General features: G+C 39.7%; 1 protein-coding gene across 3 annotated transcripts in view; it reads right to left on the reverse strand.

Moving 5' to 3' along the window:
* The window catches only part of LOC141790959 (netrin receptor UNC5C-like), a 231,512-nt gene that overhangs the window by 116,423 nt on the left and 94,600 nt on the right, over window positions 1-20,489 (reverse strand). For all 3 annotated transcript variants that reach the window (XM_074671129.1, XM_074671127.1, XM_074671128.1), the window contains exon 2: window positions 1,820-2,056. In XM_074671129.1, the coding sequence (XP_074527230.1) occupies window positions 1,820-2,056 (237 nt within the window). The remainder of the gene's footprint in view (window positions 1-1,819; window positions 2,057-20,489) is intronic.

Raw genomic sequence — 20,489 nt, forward strand, 5'->3', positions numbered from 1 at the left:
AAGACATCCCTGGTGACAAGCAAGCAGAATAAATAGCACTTGATGTTATTCAGAAAACACAGATGTCAGTTACACGGCTGACTGGATGATCCTGGTCCTTGGAAGACCTCATGTTGTCCATCACATACAGTGTGAAAGTCTAAATCTACGCATCGTTAACTGAGCAGACTTTCCTCGCAGAAACACTCTGTCCCGTATCAAGCAGCGATCCAATGAGCAGCTGATGGGAGACTAATAAATGACAGGCAGCTGCACATGATGTCAGTAATGAACATGGGGGAAAGAAAAGAGACAAACTGAGACTATTGGTGCCTGTTGAAGACACACAGATTATGTCACAGTATAAGTTCAAGTTTTCAAGCTGTCACGCTGCACACACATTCCTTGTCCAAGCCATGTGGAGAAAAGAACAGCTGTGGGCACAACATGTGAATAACATGTCACTTTTCTGTAATCCATGATGAAAGTTAAAAATCTCCCTCAGGCAAAACATGTTTTAGGGAGACAAAGTATAAAAAAAGACATGAATAAAAAGAAAAACAAAAAGATTAACAGTAAAAACAGAGGGTTCAAAAAAGCACAAAAGAGCCGCAGAGGAAAATGGATGATAACAGAGGTGAAAAAAAATGAAAGTAGTTGTGAAGTTAAGTAACAACAAAATAGGAAAGAAGGATGAAGAGGCCGCTCTGTGTTTCTGTATTTCTCTTTTTTTTTTGTTCCTCTCTTGTACTGACTTCTTACAGATTTTGTGGCATTTATTCTTCTGTTCTCTAATTCACCTGGTTTATTTCCAACAACTGAATCACAGGATACTTTCTTTCCCCTGCAAAGGTCACACACATACATAGCAAACCTCAGTGTTCTGCTTTAGGGTCTCTTTAGTAGGACACATCCAAACTAGAGGAGAGTGCTTTATGATGTGTCAACTTGAGTTTTTTTGCTCACCTGCCTCAAGAAAACAAGGAAAGTTTCCACATGGACAAGCCGATTTGTGCTACTGTTGACTCCTGTGTGTATTCATCCAGCAGGCACTGTATATCAGGAGTTTTCAAACTGTTTTCAGCCTGTCTTTAACTGGGACTGGGGCTCATTAACAGGCAGGTGGAGGCCCATAAGCTGAGCTCTTGTCAGCTTTAGGTCTAAGAAAGCAGGTTGTGTACGTCTTTGTCTCCCTGCCAGAACAACAGCATGATTCATCATTACCTCGCCTGCAGAGTAATAGCATGTGCTGTCAAGTGACAAGTGTGGAGCTCTGGCTGCAGTCCAGTGCATCACTGTGGATCCTATTAAACTGTCCTGTGAACATGGCAGTAAAGCATCGGGAGTGAAACAGCTGCATACACACATCTGACTTATGACCCGGCTCTCTGCACAAATAACTAAACATCTGAATAATCGTTCTGACCTGTTTGCTTACAGTGGTGTGCTGGAGCAAACTGGGAAAATCATAGCCTCATGTCCTGCTCAGTTATAGTTTTATACCTCACAGACTAAAATATCATCTGTGTGAAGAATATAATGAATATGCAGGCTGAGGCATTAAACCATGGAGGAAAATGGACTTGATTATTATATCAACCATATGGAAAACATGACACTCTCCTACATTGTATTGTTTTTCTGTACTTTTCTGTGTGTTTCTTGTGCTTTAAGCCCTGTCAAAAATGTCCTAAGTTTGGAAAAAGTTTGACAGGCCTTAGAAACTGCCACACCAAAGTAATTATTTTCTTTATTTCACGTCATTTTCCGGCCATCACAACAGTATGTTTCCATCCCTCCCCTTTCTGTGGAATGTTTGTGAGAGCTGGACTTCACTCACCTGAGTTTTCATCCACTCTCTCTTCCACAGTGTGGTCTTTCTGGTGGACCCACTCACTGTTGCACTTGAAGTAGATCTGCGTGGCAGGCGTTGCTTTGCAGAAGAGATTGACAGGTTTGTTCTTGACAATGTAGCCTTCCTCAGGTTCAAACAGGAAGTGAGGTAAGGGCTCTGGAGGGTCGGAGGGGAAGGTTTCCGGGAGTTCGCTGAGACTCAGGAAATCATCATCATCTCTCACTGCAGGAGATGAAAAGAGAAAGAAAGGTTAGAACTGTGTCAATCGCTGCTGTTCAGTGCAGATTTTCATCAACAAATTCCAGCATAACAAGCCTTTTCTCCATTGACTCACACAAAGCACTTACAATCAGGAATTAGTTCAGGAAAAAAATGCTGCAATTTTCAAATGGTTCATTATCGTTCTGTGATTCACACCGGCAAGCAGCATTGTCCTCTGATCTCGATGTGTATGACACAATGTCGTTCTCATTTGATCACTAATAATTGCCACGTCTCGAGCCGGTGACCTCAACGCAGTGCAATTTTCCTCCACTGAGCCATAAAATGCACCTTTAATCAGCAACTGATTGTGGTGACCATTTTTGGAAGCTTTCTTTCTATCAGAGTCAGTAATGAAAATAAAGAGGTATACAATTCCAAATTTTGCCTCTGCAAACCACCACAAACACCTGTGCTGACCTACACAGAGCACTGTGTTTCAGATGACTAACTCCACAGCGCAGACCCTCAAAGGAGAGGATAAAACTCATGACCCAAATCACTGGGACATTTGATTGTGCGGTCAAGCATTTCATTTATATGCCTCTTCTTTCACAGGATTACATTATTAAAATCACCTACAAACTCAAATATTACAATGTTTACTTGTTGAAGATCTAAAGTGACACATTCTCCTCTTGTTTGTGTGAGTGTCATCAACAATCCTAAATAAAAACACAAGGAGTTCACCCACTAAGCGAATGAGTCAGGTTCACACACACAAACACACAGTGAGACACCTACAAACAAAGCATATAATAACATAACAGAAGCAGTAGAAAGCCTCAAACATACCATAATATGGTGAAATAAGATGCTAGCCACCTCAGCTGGAGCCAGTCAGCAAAGACACCTCCATGAGCATATTTCTATATTCTTTCCCAGTCACCATCTAGCTAGTTTTTCCTATTTTCAAGATCTAGATCAGGGGTCTGCAACCTGTGGCTCTGCAGCTTTGACTCCTTTGCGGTGGCTCCTTGTAACTTAAAAAATGTTACTAAAATAAAGGTGTTTTTTTTTCTTAAAGAGGGTATTAATAACAACACAGACACTAAGTAAAATCATTATAACACATTTTGTACTAAAAATGCATCACATTGTGATTTTTTTGCATTTTTTTTTATTTTCTTTGGGATATTTTTTTAAACATTTTTTCGAATTAAGTAGAAGAATTCCACATTTTTTGAAGCTTTAAGAAATTTTTGATCTTTTGTAAAAATATATACCCCCCCCCCCCCCCCTTTTTTTTTTTTTTTAGCAATTTTAGAGAGTTTTATCATTTTTTTGGAAATTGAGCAAAATTTTGAAATTACATTAAGGGTTTTTTTTGTACATTTCTGACAATTCAGCATTTTTTGTATCAAAACTTTGCACATTTTTAAATTTCATTTATTTTTGTTTTTATTTATTTATTTTTTATTTTTTAACTTTCCAACTTATTGAAATGTCATAAATTTTGCAAATTTGTAAAATCTATGTTACAAATTTCTGTTTTTTTTTTCTTGAATTTGCACATTCATTAAAAATAATAAACTAACAAATCACATGTACAAATTTATAAACATGAAAACTTCTTGTTTAGATAATTATTCACCTGATTATACACTTGTTTGTCTTAATGTGAAGATAAAGTAGATTTTGTGGCTCCCAAATGACGTTCATCCAGGTGAGCTGAGGCAAAACAGCTCTTTTGAAAGCAAAGGTTGCTGACCCCTGATTTAGATGTATGTCACTGTCAACCAAAGTGTCTGCTAAATGAAACATTCTATTGAGACTTTACTCTATGAAACTAAACCTTGGTGGGTAGAACTGTGATCCAAAACTGGGCACTGCGGGTCTGAAATGTTGTATTCCTCTGTTCATTTCTCTTGTTACAGCATTTCAACGTTCACTAGTTTAGGTCTTGCTCTATGAGACTATATGTCCATTGAGATTACGTTTATGAGTCTGCTCCGCGTGTTGATATTCAACAAGCTTGCCTCTATATGTTATGTAGCTGGACAATATTATCAGCTATAAACATTCTGCTGCAGTAGAAAAATAAAGCTCTGGGATTTAAGTTAAAAAAGAAAGCACTCAGTTTTGTGTTTACATTCGGAAAAATCAACATTTTCTGTCTTCTTTTTTAATCCAAGGAGTGAGTGAATTGATTGATTGTTAACACAATTACCCAAAGATCAATGACAGAGAAGGAAAATAATGGAGTGTAGGACATCAGCAAGAGAAAAAACTGCTTTCACAGCCAACTCTTAGGGCACCAAGAACTTTATCCTCCTCCTTTATCCCGCTTTCTCTCCCCAACTGTCTTTTCAGTGTGTCCAAACCTCACACCCACCCCTGGCCTCAATCAAAGAGACCCAAAGAGTGTTTTGTCACCAGGTTGCCAAGGTCACCAAAACACAGTGGATTACAAGAGCAGGTGGGAGGGAGAGGAAGAAGCCTTTTTTCCCCCTCTTTTCCTCCATTACACACACGTGCACACAAACACAATGCACACATATTAAGAGTCCATCCACATACACACAACCACACACTCTGCTTTAACTTGTGTTTTTCTCCACTTCATCATCATCATCTCGTTTCATTACTGGCTGGAACTTGTCCATGTGCTTCTGTACATGATTGCTTCACCTGTAGAGCTATGACTCATGGGAAAATCATCACAACACGTTTCTGACACAGCTTCAAAGATCTCCCCCCTTCTCATCATTGCTTTAGTTATACATAAAAAAACAGACAAAAACAAACTCATTATTATTATTATTTAAAAAAAGCAGCACAATTTGTGCATCTGTATGCTTGGCACACACACAGACAATCACATTCTTTCACTGAATGTGTGCAGTTGTGGTCCTTATCTCGAGGAATAGCAGTGTGCTGTGGGCTAGAAGCTAAAAGCAGCTTAGGTAAAACAACAAGACACAAATAAGGGGAAAATGAGTAGGCAGCGTCCTCACTTTGATGTCACGACGCTGACATTTTCTCTCTTAGTTCTGTAATTAGTTCTCTGGGAGTATGAAAATTGGTAGACATTTCCACTGCATAATTTCATTATCTGTGGGAAATTTTCTCCCACTCTGGATGTGTGTCACATTTATCCATTTCTCTCCTCCTCTCTCTCGCCTCACTCCACTTCTCTTCTCTTCCCCTATTAATATTTCCTGTGACTTCATGTTTCTCTACTGCTCTGCTTTTACACCCTCTTGCCCCTCCCTGCTTCCCACTTTGCCCTGACACCCTTTCTCACCCTCATCTGTCATTCACAGAGCTGGGGGGAGTTCATTGCTCTGGAGCGACAGCTATAAAATATTGATTGGCATGAGAAACACGATAGCCAGGGAAAAGCCTGGATGGAATGAAGAGATGGGGGAAGGAGGGGAATATTTCCTAAGAATAGAAGCTTTGTTTCAAAAATGCCTATTATTTTTCACCAACTGTCTCTGCTCCCAAATTCTGTTTTTTTTCCCTTCCATCTGTTTTCCTCTTCCTCTTGTTCCTCTTCCTCTTTACCTCCACTGTTCCTTTCTGATCTCCTGACAGAGTGAATTACTGATCCTCACAGCCCGGCTCATAAACGTCCTGCCTGAATGCTGTCATCAATAATGGATGGCTGTAGCAGAACAATGTCCAGGTTCGATTTACGGTACTTAGTAAATATGGACTGGTGGCAGAAACCTTGTTTCTTAAGCCTGTAGGCCTTTGCACTTCAGGAAACCTACGAACCCAGCCAATAAATGGACATAAATCTGTGAAGAATGATGTCATCAGAACTGGCCAATCATGTTCCAGCATCACAGGCCATAGGAACTAATCCATCATGTGGAGAGAGAGACTGACGGTTTAATGACAGCGAGAAAGACAGGGGGGTAGATAAAGAGAGTAAAAGTAATGATGACGTGGATCTCAGCGACAGCCCCTCTTGCTCTGCCTGCATGTCGTATTCAGTTCTCAGTCCTGTGTTTCTGCAGCTGCTTGAAGGAACCTGAAGATGGCATGTGGGTGGAGGTGGAAGGGGAAGTCTGATGAATCTAAGTGGCATCTTCTGGTTTTAAAATAAAAAAGCCAATGGGAAAGTGTTGCACCCATCCAAAAAGGTCCATCTTCGCATCAGAAATAAAAATATTTACAGCCTGGTCTGAATAAGTCAGCTCTATACTGACACACACTGTGCAGGGATAAACTTTCACATCACTGCTAATCTTTTAAGATATCAAACTTATATGTTCAACAGAACATTTTAAAGGTAAATTCCACCAGATCTGCATCTAGTCCGTGGTTATCCTCTTGCTAGGTTGGTGGAAAGTTAGTTTGGGTCCTCATTTCAAATATAGCGACTATCAACAACAGGCTTCAACACTCTGCTTCAGGATCACATGACTGACATAACTGTGACTTTGTCGAAGTATTTTACAGTGTATGGTAGAAAAAGCCTGCCTCTTTTAGCAGGCTCTCTCCAGAGATGGGGACTCAAGTTTGCGACACTAACTTGAGTCACACTTAGGTTGCGCACACAGAGACTTAAGACTCATGCTCAAAAGACTCCAGACTCTGATAAAGACTCTAACTCGTATTTTTGAACTCATGAACAATCATTATGTTTTCTTTTTTGCCATATTAAGGTTGAGGAATCTCTGACGAGCTTAATATGACTCCTACCTTTTTTTCATGGTAACCATGGTAACCACTTAACGCATTGGATATGTGTCTCGAGGCATCATGCAGTATCACTTGTACATCGGATTATGACAATGGCGACCGGCCACAGACCTGCAGCTGCTGCTGTACCATTTGTCATTACATTTGGTTATAAAAACTTCAAACAGAATGGCACCAATGAAAGGAGTGCTGACTGCAAAGTCTGTAGTATCCAAATCAAAGATGCTGGATCAACCACATCTAACCACTGAGCCTGCACAATTGGGAGCAAGATGTACTGTAACTATTATTCATACTGCAGGAATGCAGTTTCCATTAAGAAAGCATTCATTGTGTCTTTTCTTCATATTCCAACGGCCTGTTTAAAGTGATCATATAACAAACATATAACTAAGTGAACATATAACCAAGAATCATTGATACTGTATGCTAATAAATATGAGTGATAATAATACAGTAAATGTTTTGAATGCTATTCGCAGATGTAGCTGTGCAGTATTATAAGCAGACTGGATAGCAGCAGATGGCAAGAGCTCATTGGACTTTTTTTTTAGAGACTTGAGACTTCACTTAGACTCTTGACAAAAGACTTGAGACTTGACAAAGTCTCGCCCAACAAAGACTTCAGACTTGACCTGGACTCGTGACCAAAGACTTGTGAACATCTCTGGATCTGTTTCTGCTTAGCCTTCCTCTCCTTTATCATGCATTCACCATCACACAGCACTTTCATTCATCCACACAATTCAGATTAATTCCTCCCATACTAATTCATCATATTAGTGTTTCGAGTTGTTTGATTATTTGTTTGAATTAGTTTCTTTGAGACTTGCTTTTTCTATGCGACCTCTCTTGGTCCGTTGTAACAGCTCTAATGATCTCAAAGTGTTAAAGTAAGTTACCATAAGGTGTGAGTCATGTGCTGCCTTCATATTTAGTTACTAACTAAGATACAAGGCATGCTTTTATAATGTTTACTGTGTATCTAATACCCTCTAAAATTTGAACCATCTGCTTTTAAAGACCTTTGCTCCTGTGTGTACTTAACAGCAATGCCTGAAATCTCACGCTCTTATATCTGTGCAAACAACAAGCATTTTCAAGAGTCTGTGTAATTCAGAGGTATGCCATCAGGTCTGCACCAACAAGCCAAACACAGCCATGTAGGGTCAAAATGCCTCATGGGTGAGAGAGTGGGTCTGTTTGTCTGTCTGTTTGAGTGTGTGTGTGTGTACATGTGTGTGGGCGAGTCTCATGTTCTTGGTAAGTGGCCATGATGTGTATCAGTGCAGTAGCCGTGGAACTCATGAGATCATGCTTCTTAACATCTTATCGGCAAGTTTGAATCAGAGGCAGCTGCAAAAACATTAAGGCACAGACACAGACACACACGCACACTCTGTAAATAGACATATGAATACACTTATAACCAGTACCTACTTACCCTATGTCCTCTCTTATCCTATCAGCTCACACCATGAGCAACTGAGAAAACAAAGCCAGAGTTCTAACAAAAAAACACACCAACACAAGCACACAAAATGTTTATGTTCTTAAACAAAAGAAAAAAGTGAGTTTAAGTTTCTTCTTTCTAGGGTTTTTTTTTGGTTTGTTGTGCAAATCTCACTTATTGATACTCAAAATCAATCAAAAACATAGTTTTGATCTTTGCTTTCACCACAAGTTTCTCGCCTCAATCAATCCTGAAAACACATGACACACCTTTTAATTTCAAGCAAGAGGTCATTCAGTTAGAAAAACCTGGAAGAGTTTGGGAATTAGACTGTTCAGGGAGATGTGGAAAAAGACGGTGTGTGAGAATGATAGGACAGAAGGGATCGAGTGTGTCATCGCTGTGGAATTAGATATGTGAAGCCGCCCATTTTCCAAATGCATGCATACACTAGACAAGACCATACAAACGAATGAAAACACACAAATACGTAAAAACATAGATATTTACTCTTTCGTGTTACACTTCTTTTCTGACACTCCATCGAGGATAACGTTTTAAAAATGTTTACTCTTTACTCTCTTTAAATATGCATGCTTAGAAACAGCTGCTTTACATGTGGGTAGGGATTCTGTTTACCCAGTTTAGCCTCAAGATACACCTGAAGCCCACTGCTGTTGAGCAAAGAAGAGAAAGTTTATCATACTTTTAGTCGTAGTGTGTTGAATGCTGTTGTACCTCCAGAAACGTTTTGATTTGAAATAACTTTTGGACTTTTTTTCCTCCTCTGTGTTAAGAGAACCACAGAAAAAAAATGTAATCACTATTTTGGAAAATTTTCACTCAAAGTTGTTTTTTTTCCCAGTAAAAAATCTGTGTATACAAGACAGAAAAAAATAGCTCCACTTATAGCACATTTTATTTTCATATCACTTTCTTTCTCATGCATTTAATTTGTGTTTTCCCTCTCTTTCTTATGTCACTTATTTTCAGATAAGTGGTTTAGATGAGGGTGATAAAGCAAAGACATGTCATGCAGGTTCGCATCAGACATGAAAATAAATACACTGCGGGCATGAAGGTATGTGGAGGCGTGTGCACTTCTCAGAACCCAGATGTGTTTATAAAGAAGACATCAGGGGTCTGCTAAGGCAGTTGAACCACTTGACATAGCGCTCTGGTGAATTATACTCCCTGGCATGGAGTGTCAGATCCCCTCGGAAACGAGACACCAGGCGCACCTCCTCTGTATTCATTCCAAACTTAATCATGGTGCAATTCTCAACTGGCACTTTGATAAAAGACACATTATTCAGGACACGAGCAGACATGCAAAGTGAGAGAACTTAATCACTTCATTACCTCTTTCCAAAGGGATCTCTGCATTAACATATAAGTGAGCATGTTTTTCAATAAATTGATATACTTGAATAACCAACCATACATATCAGCCCTAAACTAATCTTTAAGCATGATTATCATCTATCAACTCTTCTTTTTTACCTTCTGGCATGGGGAGATGGATTTTAATGCACAGTTTCTTGATGTTCCCTATAAATTTTTGCTTTATGTTTTATTTTTCAGGTACTGTTAAAAACACCTTTTGCAGTTAATATGAGACGCGTTTCAAAAACTAGGTGCCTAACGGCGACAGAAATAACCCCAGGACGATTTAATATGACATGCACAGCACAAACCTGTCAAAGCCAATTATATATCCACCAAGGTTTCTGAGCTGCACCGGGCAATTCGTAATAGCAGAAAGTAGTGGAAAAGCTTGAGCATCTCAACGTGGGAGCAGACAGTGACAGCTGGTTGATGTCCTTTAACTTTCATTGTGTATGACATATAAGGCCCCAACTAAAGCCTGTGACTAGATTTATGACCCTGCCTGCAGAGAGTGGACTGTGTCAGGCCACAGCTGGTCCCAGTTAGAAAAGAAGAGGCAGTGTAAGATGGGAAGAATAAAACAGCAGTACTGGTGGTCTAGTGTCGAAGACATACTTCATTCTTTTAAGGAGCTGTACAAAAACTAGTAAGACAAGATAGTCTGCTAAGTGAGACTGAGGTTTGCACTGAAGAAAGTCTATTTAAGAGGACTATGAAGTTGTAGAAAAAATAATGTGGTGTTTCCACTTTTACTTCTACTGCAAGAGGGAAAAGTAAACTTTTGGTGGGGATCCATGTGAAATATTCATCGCATAGGTCTGACTTTTGAACTCAGTTTATTTGTCTTTTTCTCCAGCTACAGCAGTGTTAACATCAAGCAGCAACTGCCCATTGCAAACAGTTTGTTATTCTACATTTTGCATTTGTTAGAGAGGAATCACTGCCTGTAGCTTTGACATCGTGGACTAAAGGCTCAGTCAATTCACAGTCTGAATAATTACATTTGAACCACACACAGCCTGATACAAACACACCCACACAGATGCACACACTCTCCAGCCACTCACAGTATATGAATACAAGACCCTCATAGACTCATACACAACACAGAAGTGGTGTCAGTGGCACGCATATTTTATTCATTCCCAAATTATTATTCTGAAAGGTGCATCGCCTCTAGTTATCAGGTCAGAGCACAGCTACATTGGGTTCATGTGTGTGTGTGTGTGTGTGTGTGTGTGTGTGTGTGTGTGTGTGTGTGTGTGTGTGTGTGTTTGTGTGTGTGTGTTAGGTTGTGTACAGAGCTGTCTGTATGCATGCATTTTTAAACAGGCATAATGTAAGACTATGCAATGATATGTTTATGCACCTGAATGTTCATTTATGCAGATATGTTCTTAGCATTTTCTTGCCCTTGATCCATGCTTGTGTTTTTTGTAAACTTGTATGTATATAACATATAGGAAGCAAGTATGTTCACTATTATCTATTTCAAGGATGAACAGAAGCCTGTATGAGCCTGTTGCAGCTACTCTCAACAGGTTTGTACCTATTCGCATGATGCAAAAGCAGTAGAGCTTGGGTGGCCAACCTGCGGCTCAGGGGCCACATGTGGCTCTTTGCCTTTCAGTGATCAATTCATTAAAAAAATACTGTTATAAGTAGTGGTGTGCAGATCAATCTGACATATTGATATAATGATGCCAATGTTGGGATCGGTATTGATCAATACTTGGGTGATGAGATTGATACTTAAGTTTCAGTTTCTCTTCTCTATATGTTCTTCTCTCAATTCCTCATGTGCTCATAGATAGATAGATAGATAGATAGATAGATAGATAGATAGATAGATAGATAGATAGATAGATAGATAGATAGATAGATAGATAGATAGATAGATAGATAGATTGATAAATGAAACTTTGTCTCCTCTGCAGTAAAAACAGAAACTTGTCTTTGACATGGCTCCAAGAAAGAATTTAAACACACTTATATACTAAATAAATCTCGCTTTGCAAATTGGAAATTTATTGATTTTCATTTTATGTCATTTAGTTAACGTGCAACAGGAAGTGCTCTTGTAAGACAATGTGTGTGATGTGGCTCTTTGTAGTACCTTGGTAATTTTTGTGGCTTTTGGTCTCTGACTGGTTGGCCTGCAGTAGAACATCATTTTATACAAGTTTTTACCCAACAAAACTCCATTTTGTGTATCAATTTAACAGAGTTCTTACTGTTTAAAACTAAATTTTGTAACCTACTTTTGGCTAGAATAGGTATTAGCAGCACAGCTTTGAGGCCCACCACCTTTGTCTGAACGGAAATATCTCAACAACTGGATGGATAGCCATGAAATTTCTGCTGACATTAGTGGTCCCCAAGGGATGAGGCCTACTTTGAGCCCCTGATTTTTACCTAACAACTTTTTTTTAGTTATTCTGCCAACAAACCCCACTTAATGTACTCATAATTTGCCAGAAACATCAATTAGCTTAGGAGTTTTTGCAGCATGCCAATAAAAATATGATACAACAAAGGAGATTTCAGTGTTAGCAAGCCCAGTGCCTCACTGAAAAGTTTTGCATCAAGAGGTCACAAAGCTACAAATTAAGAAAAGTAATTTGAGGATAAAAGGAAGAAAAGCATACAAAGAAAATGTTTCTTGAGTGTTCTTGACTTGAGGCACAAAGTCTCTGATCTCCGTGTGAACAGGACAAATCACGCTCACAGTTAGACATACATTACACATATATTTAGAATTGGGCATGGTCACATTTCAGCAAAAACACACACAGCACAGGCACAGCTGAAGAGTGGGTGTTTGCAGGTAGGCAGTGTGAGAGCACTCAGATCCTGTATTTCATGGCCAAACATTATAGGCACATACTAACACCAAACACACAGCTACTGATGACGGTGTTTGTGTGTTTAAAGCTTTGATCACCTCCCAGTCTGTCCTTTTCCCTCTCCCATTTGTCTTTGTCTTTATTTCCCCCTTCAGCATGTTTATTTTAGCAAGAATTTTAGAGGCAGCATCTTTTTTTTTCTCAGAGAGAAGGATAAAGGAGAGAAAGAGAGGGGGGAGTAGCACTGCAGATCACTCCACATGGGACTAGGTACGCCTGGTTTGTCCTGAAATGGCTCTAAAGCCACTGCTTATCTCCAGATTCTGTGCTGCAAGTCAGCTTAGGTGCACTGATACATCTCAGAGGAGGGCATCTGACACAAGGGTTAATATCTGAATCCTCTCTTTCTGGCTTGAGCAGCAGGCTGTACGGCTTTGGTTACAGTTTTTTTTTGGTGTGTGTCTTTCATAGGACCCAGTGTGTGGGTGGAAACCTAAATGTCACACTATCAGCGGCTGTGATCATGGTGAGGCCAGATGAGAACCAATCTGTCTGAACACTCTGCTATGCTGTGGGGTTTTTAATTCCACCTCCTCCTCCTGAACTAGGTCAGTGGTGTAAGAGCCAGTAATGGTGGACCATTTAGGGCAAGTCTCCTCTTTCCCATCCCTAATCTTCCTTTGCCACTCTTCAGTCATGCTAGGTAAAAGCCAGTCCATGTGGCAAGTAGTTCCACAACTGTTCCCAAAAAATTCACCACATCACACTCTTGTTTTCCTTTTGCCAAACATGAAGGATTGCTGTTTACAAAGCATCACAAGTGTAATTTACAAAGCCGCTTAATCACTGAATCTGTCTGAAGGAAAATAATGCAGTAATGTTGCATCAGCTGCATAATGAGGAGGAAATACATTTATGCAGCAGAGAAACAGATGAAGCAAAGAAAAAGTAGGCAACCCCATTGACAGTCAGAGGAAATCGTAACAGTCATTTCAACCTTCATAAAGAACCGTTATCAGCTCCTTAATGCACATGTCTCACTTTGTATTACACACACAGAAATAAGCGTAGCCACACGCAGATGGAATATCTCATTCATATGCACAGTCTTATGTAAGCTTGTGGGGTACAAACTTGTGCGAGTTGCAGTGTAATGTTATCTTCCAGATGGATTCTGCCTCCCTTATCCCAGGCCTGAGGGAAAAGCACGGCTTCACTTTCATTCATGTTCTACTATCACAGCTCAGCATCGCTATTAATGCGAGCAGCCGGCGCAGGGCACTGCATTAGAATATCAAAACATTGGCCAGGGAAAGACTTCTATTTTCAGGGAGATAGGATAATGTTTTACTGGGTGGTTGTCGACTGATAGTACAGCTGGATGGCTGTGTGTGTGTCTCCTCGGTGTTCGATGTGTCTGCATATTTTCCACCTGTCAGTACCTTTCAGTTCAGGTCTATCTATCTTTATGATTACTTTTTTCTATCTGTCCGAAATGTCTCTCCACTCCTTTTCATCTCGGTCTGTGATGTCTCTCCCCGTTCACCCTAGAAAACCTGTTTATACTCACATGTACCCTTCTTTCTCTTCTCTCTCTCTTCGTTGTAGCCTACTTTCCTTTCCCTTTGCTATGGAGAGATGACATAGATTTTATTCAGCTGTCCTTCCCCATGGGCACGTCTCACATTGACCTCTTCCCACCCACTTTGTGCAGGACAGGGTCTCCTCTTCCTTAGGGTTTTCAGTTTGTCAGTGTTTACATGTTTTTTATCCTTCCTGTTCATACTGGTCCTGTGCGCACACGCTCATACATACACAGGTATAATAATAAAGATGGCCTCCACTGAAATGATAAAGAACAGCCAAAAGGCTTACTTCATTTGAAGATTTCCCCATCTTTTGCCTATTTTATTCAGAGCTGCGGATAAAATTGGATCAGACATTTCGCTGCTCATGCTCTCCTCCATCTGGAGGCTCCACTCTTCCTCTCTCTCACCTCCTTATCCCCCTCTCTACCGTCCCTCTTTCACACCCTCCCACCTTCAGACCCCACAACTCTGTTTCTTCCCTTTCCCTTGCCAAACTCTCTCTTCCCCCTGCTGCCTCCCCTCTCAGGCTTCCCTCCATCCTCCCTCTCTGTTTGTCACTCACTGTGGCAACTTTCCACGCTTACTCTTCTCATCTTCCCCATCTCTCCTTTTCCCTTCCTCAGCCGTTTCATGCACTTCACCTCCTTGTTTTGCCTGCTGGCGTCTCTTCACACATGGGCTCCTTACCAACCTACTCAACTTCATGTGCTTTCTATGTCCTTGTCTTCCCCCCTTACTTTCCTCTCTCCCATCCTCTTTGGGTCCCCAAAGATACAACCTCCAGGGGGTTAGATAATGGGCATCATCCTCTGACCCTTAATACAGACACATTATTGAATGTACTACTGTCTCCTACTTCCTCTTTACTCTTTCTTGTTCATAGCCACATAAGCTGTAATGAGAAGGACTCAAAAATAAAGCTTCAAAGAAAGAATACAAGGTATGCACAATATGCCGATACAGTTACCCGATAACACTTTGCCTCTGATGGCTGATACTAATAAGACCACTGGGATGTCATTGATGCATGAGGTTCAGAAATGCCAGGATTTACTGTGCACAGATGCATATATTTACATTCTGCAATAATTCAAAGACAAATCCTCTTTGTGAACACACAAAGAACAATTCTGACTCATATTTTTTTTGTTTAGGTCTTAGGCCATTAAACCAAGCAAAAACACTGGACTAATATCAAAACAACATACTGTGTGACTGTGATAAAAATGTCTGCCACTGCTGTAGATCAGACTGTACATGTGTATAGAGGTCACATCAAACAGGACAAGTAAGAGCACGATATAGAAGCAGCATTTAGAGAGTTCTCAAAATATGCCATTAAATGATGAACACCTTGGTCTTTGACCTCATGAAATAATTGGCCATCAAGTTTTTGATTTTGTCATTCATTACTTGTGCTGGTAAACTCTCTACAGTTATTAGATGCCTAATGGTATCGGTATCAGGTATCAGGCCGATACCAGCCTTATTATAAGGTATTGGTACTCGTGAAGGCTGCCAATATCAGCAGCCAATACTCAAAGCAAAAAAAAAAAAAAAAAAAAAAAATCATACGTCAAGTAGTCCTCCTCCCCAGTAGTTGGCGCCACAAGTGCTGTGGTTTGACACCATGGAAAATAAAATGTGTTTCAGCTCCTATTCACAAAATGAATGAACCAGGGACAGTTAACCGTTAAACTGTTTTATTTTGCACTTCAGTTTATTTAGAGAAATTCTAAAAAGACTAAAACTCTGACAGTTTTTAGTTTTATTTTGCACTTTTGTTAACTTATTGAAAACAAATCACAAACTCAGAGAGAGTTGTTTGTGTTTTATTTGGACCTAATGTCAGAGTGACTGTGCTGTCTTTTTTCCAAAATTGATCTGTCACTGTTAATTGATAATTTATGTATCAAAATAAAGTGGTACCGGTACTTGGTATCAGTACTCAAGAGAAAGTACTCGTACTGGTATCGGTCTGAAAAAAAGTGGTATCGAACATCCCAAGTGTTTATGCTAATGATAGCTGCGGCTACCTCTGCCTTGTACTTCTTCAATGTGTCTTTATTCTGATAAGGACTTTTTTGTGACTCTAAAGATTGTTTGTGTTAAAACTCAGGGACTTCTTTTGTCCTCTTAGCATACATGCAGCCCATGTTTTGGAAATTACAAACATCCACACTTGTGATGTTGTTTTTAGTCTCTTGTGCTGTTGCAGCTGTGCTATGCAGGTTTCATATCATTGTCTTAATTTCACTTTCACTCCCCTCTAAAGCTTTATGTATTGTGATTTCAGTTGCCGTCTTTTCTGGCTCCCAATTGTGTTACATTTATTTAGTTCCCTGTTCTTTACATGATAAACAATGTTAACAATTTGTTGGTTGTAAATCAAGGCTAGAGTTTTTTTTCTTGTATCACTAAAAGAAAAAGATTCATTCTTCAGTTAGCACAACACATCATTAGAGCTGCATTCCTCCTTGAAGTCTATGGCTTTTGTCACAAACTAATGAGCTAGCTAACGGCCAGGCCTTCCTATTGGTATGAATAATAAGCACAAGCACTGGTTTGCAAATCTCAAGTGCCAACATGGGGGACGCTGGTGTGCCATGGTGTGAGCCAGATGAGGAAGAAAGTCCAAAATGTCAAGCTATTCCTTTGACACCATCATTGTTTGGTCCCTCATTGTGTCTGATCCTCTGCTGCCAGAGTCCTAATTAACTCTTATCCTGGGTCTGCTTCCCTCACAAGTGCTCCTCTCTGAGATGAGTTCTGCTTCAGCTGGTGGGAACTGGGGCAGTAGTTACTGAGCAGGGCCGCAAAAATCTCAAGAGTCAGGATGTGTGAGAGAGAAAGAAAGCAGGGGAGTCTTTTTATTTGAGCCTTATTTTGGTCAAATCCAGTGCTTTTAAATGTCCTTTTTCAACAACACTTTGTTCTTGAATGGCTGGCCAACAAAGACTGAATCACTGTCACTTAACTGAAGTGACAAAAACAATCAGGGTGGGCTTGAATGAAAGCTGTCAGGACGAATTCACAAGAACTCAGCCAGAGCTTAACGTGACCTGAAGGTATTGACATGTGCCAAGCTGAGCCTGACATAAATATTACTACAACACCTTAATTAGCATAATTAAGTATCATTTTAGGTCATTCAGTATCTTGTTATAGTGGCTCCAGTGCTGATATGTTTTCTCTGCCACTGCATTTTGTCTCACATAATGTGACTGTGCCAAAAAACACAAAACAAAAAAACAGGTTTTGACTCACCAGTGAATGAAATGAAATATTTTTGTGATAGCCTGTGGTGAAAAAAAAGGACATCAGTTTGACAAAGAAGCCCTCCTCTCAGGTTTTTGATGAAGTATAAAGGATGTATCGAATTTTGTTGAATGAGAGGCACCAGACCACTTATTCAAAACTGTTGGACTGGTTGTTGTCCAGAGGCAATATTTCAAGCCTGTGCAGTATTGCATTTCACAAAGCATACTTCAGTATGTATGTTTTACTCTTTATATAGAAACTACATGAGCTGCATGATCAATATTGCATGCAGCTTTGCACCAGCGAAGAACACAGAAAATTCATACATGATTCAACACACGAGCCATGTTTACTGCATGTTTTGCCATTCACGGGTAGTGCTTTCTGCATGAGGATGAAAGATTCATATCTAACACATAGATATGTCTCACATGAGTCCAACATTACCCTCAACATGGCCTCTTTTTGTTCCTGGTGCCATGAGCAGTGCTCAAACAAATTTATGGTTCCTCACTCAACAGCAGCGAGAGAGAACAATGAGTGGAAGTGTCCTAGTTGCTCACTCACATTCACGTCTAACACTCATTGAGGAGTCCCTCAGAGAAATAAATGGACTCATTACATGCAAGTTAAAGGAGGGCATTACTTGCTTTGTTGTGTCATTGGTTTGTTGACTGGTATTTGATTTCTAATGTTTAGGACAAGTGTCCCAAATTCAGCCTATTGATGCTGGTGAGCACACAAACAGTGGCGAAGCTTAGAGGCACAGTTCAAAGCTGAGAGAGACTTCACAAGCTCAAACCGCAACAGGCAGAGAGACTATAAAATGACTTTTGAAGGGGTAGTGGGAATAATGAGCAAAACCTGCCACTGAAGTCCTTCCACCTTGGAGAGATGTCTTGATTTTATTCTGAAATATTTCTTTTATTTCTTTCCCAAGCACTCGGGGCAGCTGAGTGGTGTCACGAGTGGGGGTGGAATCATTAAAAAAGAAGAGTTGAAGGCCTGTGGCACCACATTTTAAAACTCTTTAGTAGTGCTCAAAAAGATTGTTATGAAGCTGATGCTTTCTGTGGTTTCCTTTTGGACATGAACAGATCAAAAGATGATATTTCCAGTCAGAAGGTTAAACTCTGTTATTGCAGAGGAAACCAAAAATCATATCTGCGACAGTGAGAAAATAGTAAAAGGAATGTCGAGCATCAAAAGACAATGAAGAATGAATCATGAAGTTGTTCATAACAATTGTTTCTTAACTGGTTTTAGGGGTGGGCGGTATTTCGGTTTTATCACCTTTACCAGTATCATGTGTTGCCACGAAATTAATTTTTACTACACCATAATTACCTGTCTAACGAGCTTCATAGCCTCGTAGCATTAAACCCAATAAATTTCTTGATTATTTTCTTTATCAATAAAATATGTTTCAACGAAAAATATCAGTTTTGCCTCGCTTTGACAGAGTTTAGGCATAAATAGCCAGCCTGCTTCGGTGCTTCCAGAGGGAGTGGCTGCTGTCATGTCAGCAGGTGTTTCAGCTGATGGGAAAGGTACAACAAGCGTTGTGCTAGTTTGCTATAAGTTTATTTTCACTTTTTTTGACAAATAAACGTGTAGCCACAAAATGCCTTTGATACACTCTTGTTCTGAGGATGAAGCCTGAATGCTGCGCAGCGCCACATCATGTTGTGCTTGGACAGGTTATTGCTTTTACTCCTTGTTAGTGATGATGATAAATATATTAAAACAGCAATAAAGGATTTACGAATCCTACCTTGGATTGATAAAGCTGTAGACCAAGCAACTTCAATTTTGTTTTTTTTGGGGTCGTGGTTCAGGCTCTGAGTCCGAACTGTCGCCCTCTGTTCTTCAGTTAAAATCACTTTCACCAATCTGTCAGTATCTCTGAGTTTGTCTATTTGTTGTACAAAATCCTGATAGCAGCGGAAAAATCATATCTACAAAATGTTCTGTCTCATGCCACAGCTGTCTGTATTACAGCAGCAGTGTTTAGAGGAGTAAAAGCTCAGGAATCTTAAGCACTTTATTAGACAACCTTACAGGCTTCAGAAAACATACAGAACAAAAAGGAAAACTCAAGGAACGAAAGACTGGCTAATTATGTTAATTTTCACAAAGTTATTGGCATCCGCAATGTTATTAGTTAATTGCTCACCCTTTTTAAATAAAATGCAAAAAGTGTTTTGTTTTTTTTATCTGTATATATTTATTCCTCAGATCCAGTTTGCTCACCAGTACAGTGCACTTAAAGCTTGAAATGGGATAAGCTTTTTTTCCAAAAGCACATTGTGGGCAGAAGTCTTTTTCAAACCCAGTATTACACATTTTCCACCTGCTAGGTAGGATGTGTACACTCATATCACAGAACAGAGTCAAAATCATGTTTTGAAAAACCTTCACTTATTTCTTGTTGGTTTCTAGCTGGTTTCATTCTAAAAAAAAATGTTAGATTATAAACAGGATTGAACTTTTTGTCTTTTATTTATTTTATCAGGTATCTCTAAAAACAATGTCCTTCACCTTAAAATTAACTTTCCATCCTTATATTCTTCCAAACAAAAGATTTACAAAGGTCATGAGTTCAGATGGAAGAGAAGCCAAGGTAAGGATGTTAGTACACCACTGAGCATTAGTCAAACTACTGCAGTGGAAACACGTTGGAGGTTACAGGTTCAGTCCTGTGTTTAATGGTGAATAGACTCAGCTGCCTCCTGTATGACTCAATTACAACATTCATGTCCATGTGAAGCTGTTCTAAAATACAATTAAACTCTATTTAGCACAGAGTCAGTCTGCGGTTACAAATCCTGTTTGAGCTGGTCAGAAAATAGATGCCGGCATTACGCTTTTAAGTAACAAGTTCACATTCAGTTCATATGGAAAGGAGTTGACTGTATGCATCATTAACTTGCATTTGACTAGTTTGGGGACCAGATTTTCATCAACCTGGTCACAGCGCTGAGGGACCCTGTGCATGAGTAACACATGGTTATACATAAACACAGAGGTTAAGAGTTCAAACGTGGATACCGCACGCACCAGGCTCCATTACATGAAACATCCCTCAGGACTAATTGCTGCTGCATCTGGTTTTTATACATAGATATGGCCAATCCATAAACAAGAATAAAGGTTGTTTTGTTCAATTAGTACCTTTGTACCACTCTGAAAAAGCTCCT

The sequence above is a fragment of the Halichoeres trimaculatus genome, unplaced genomic scaffold, assembly GCF_033239565.1.
Source record: "Halichoeres trimaculatus isolate MK-OKI-2021-1 unplaced genomic scaffold, fHalTri1.1 fHalTri1_scaffold_5, whole genome shotgun sequence".
In the NCBI taxonomy this organism is placed as follows: domain Eukaryota; kingdom Metazoa; phylum Chordata; class Actinopteri; order Labriformes; family Labridae; genus Halichoeres; species Halichoeres trimaculatus.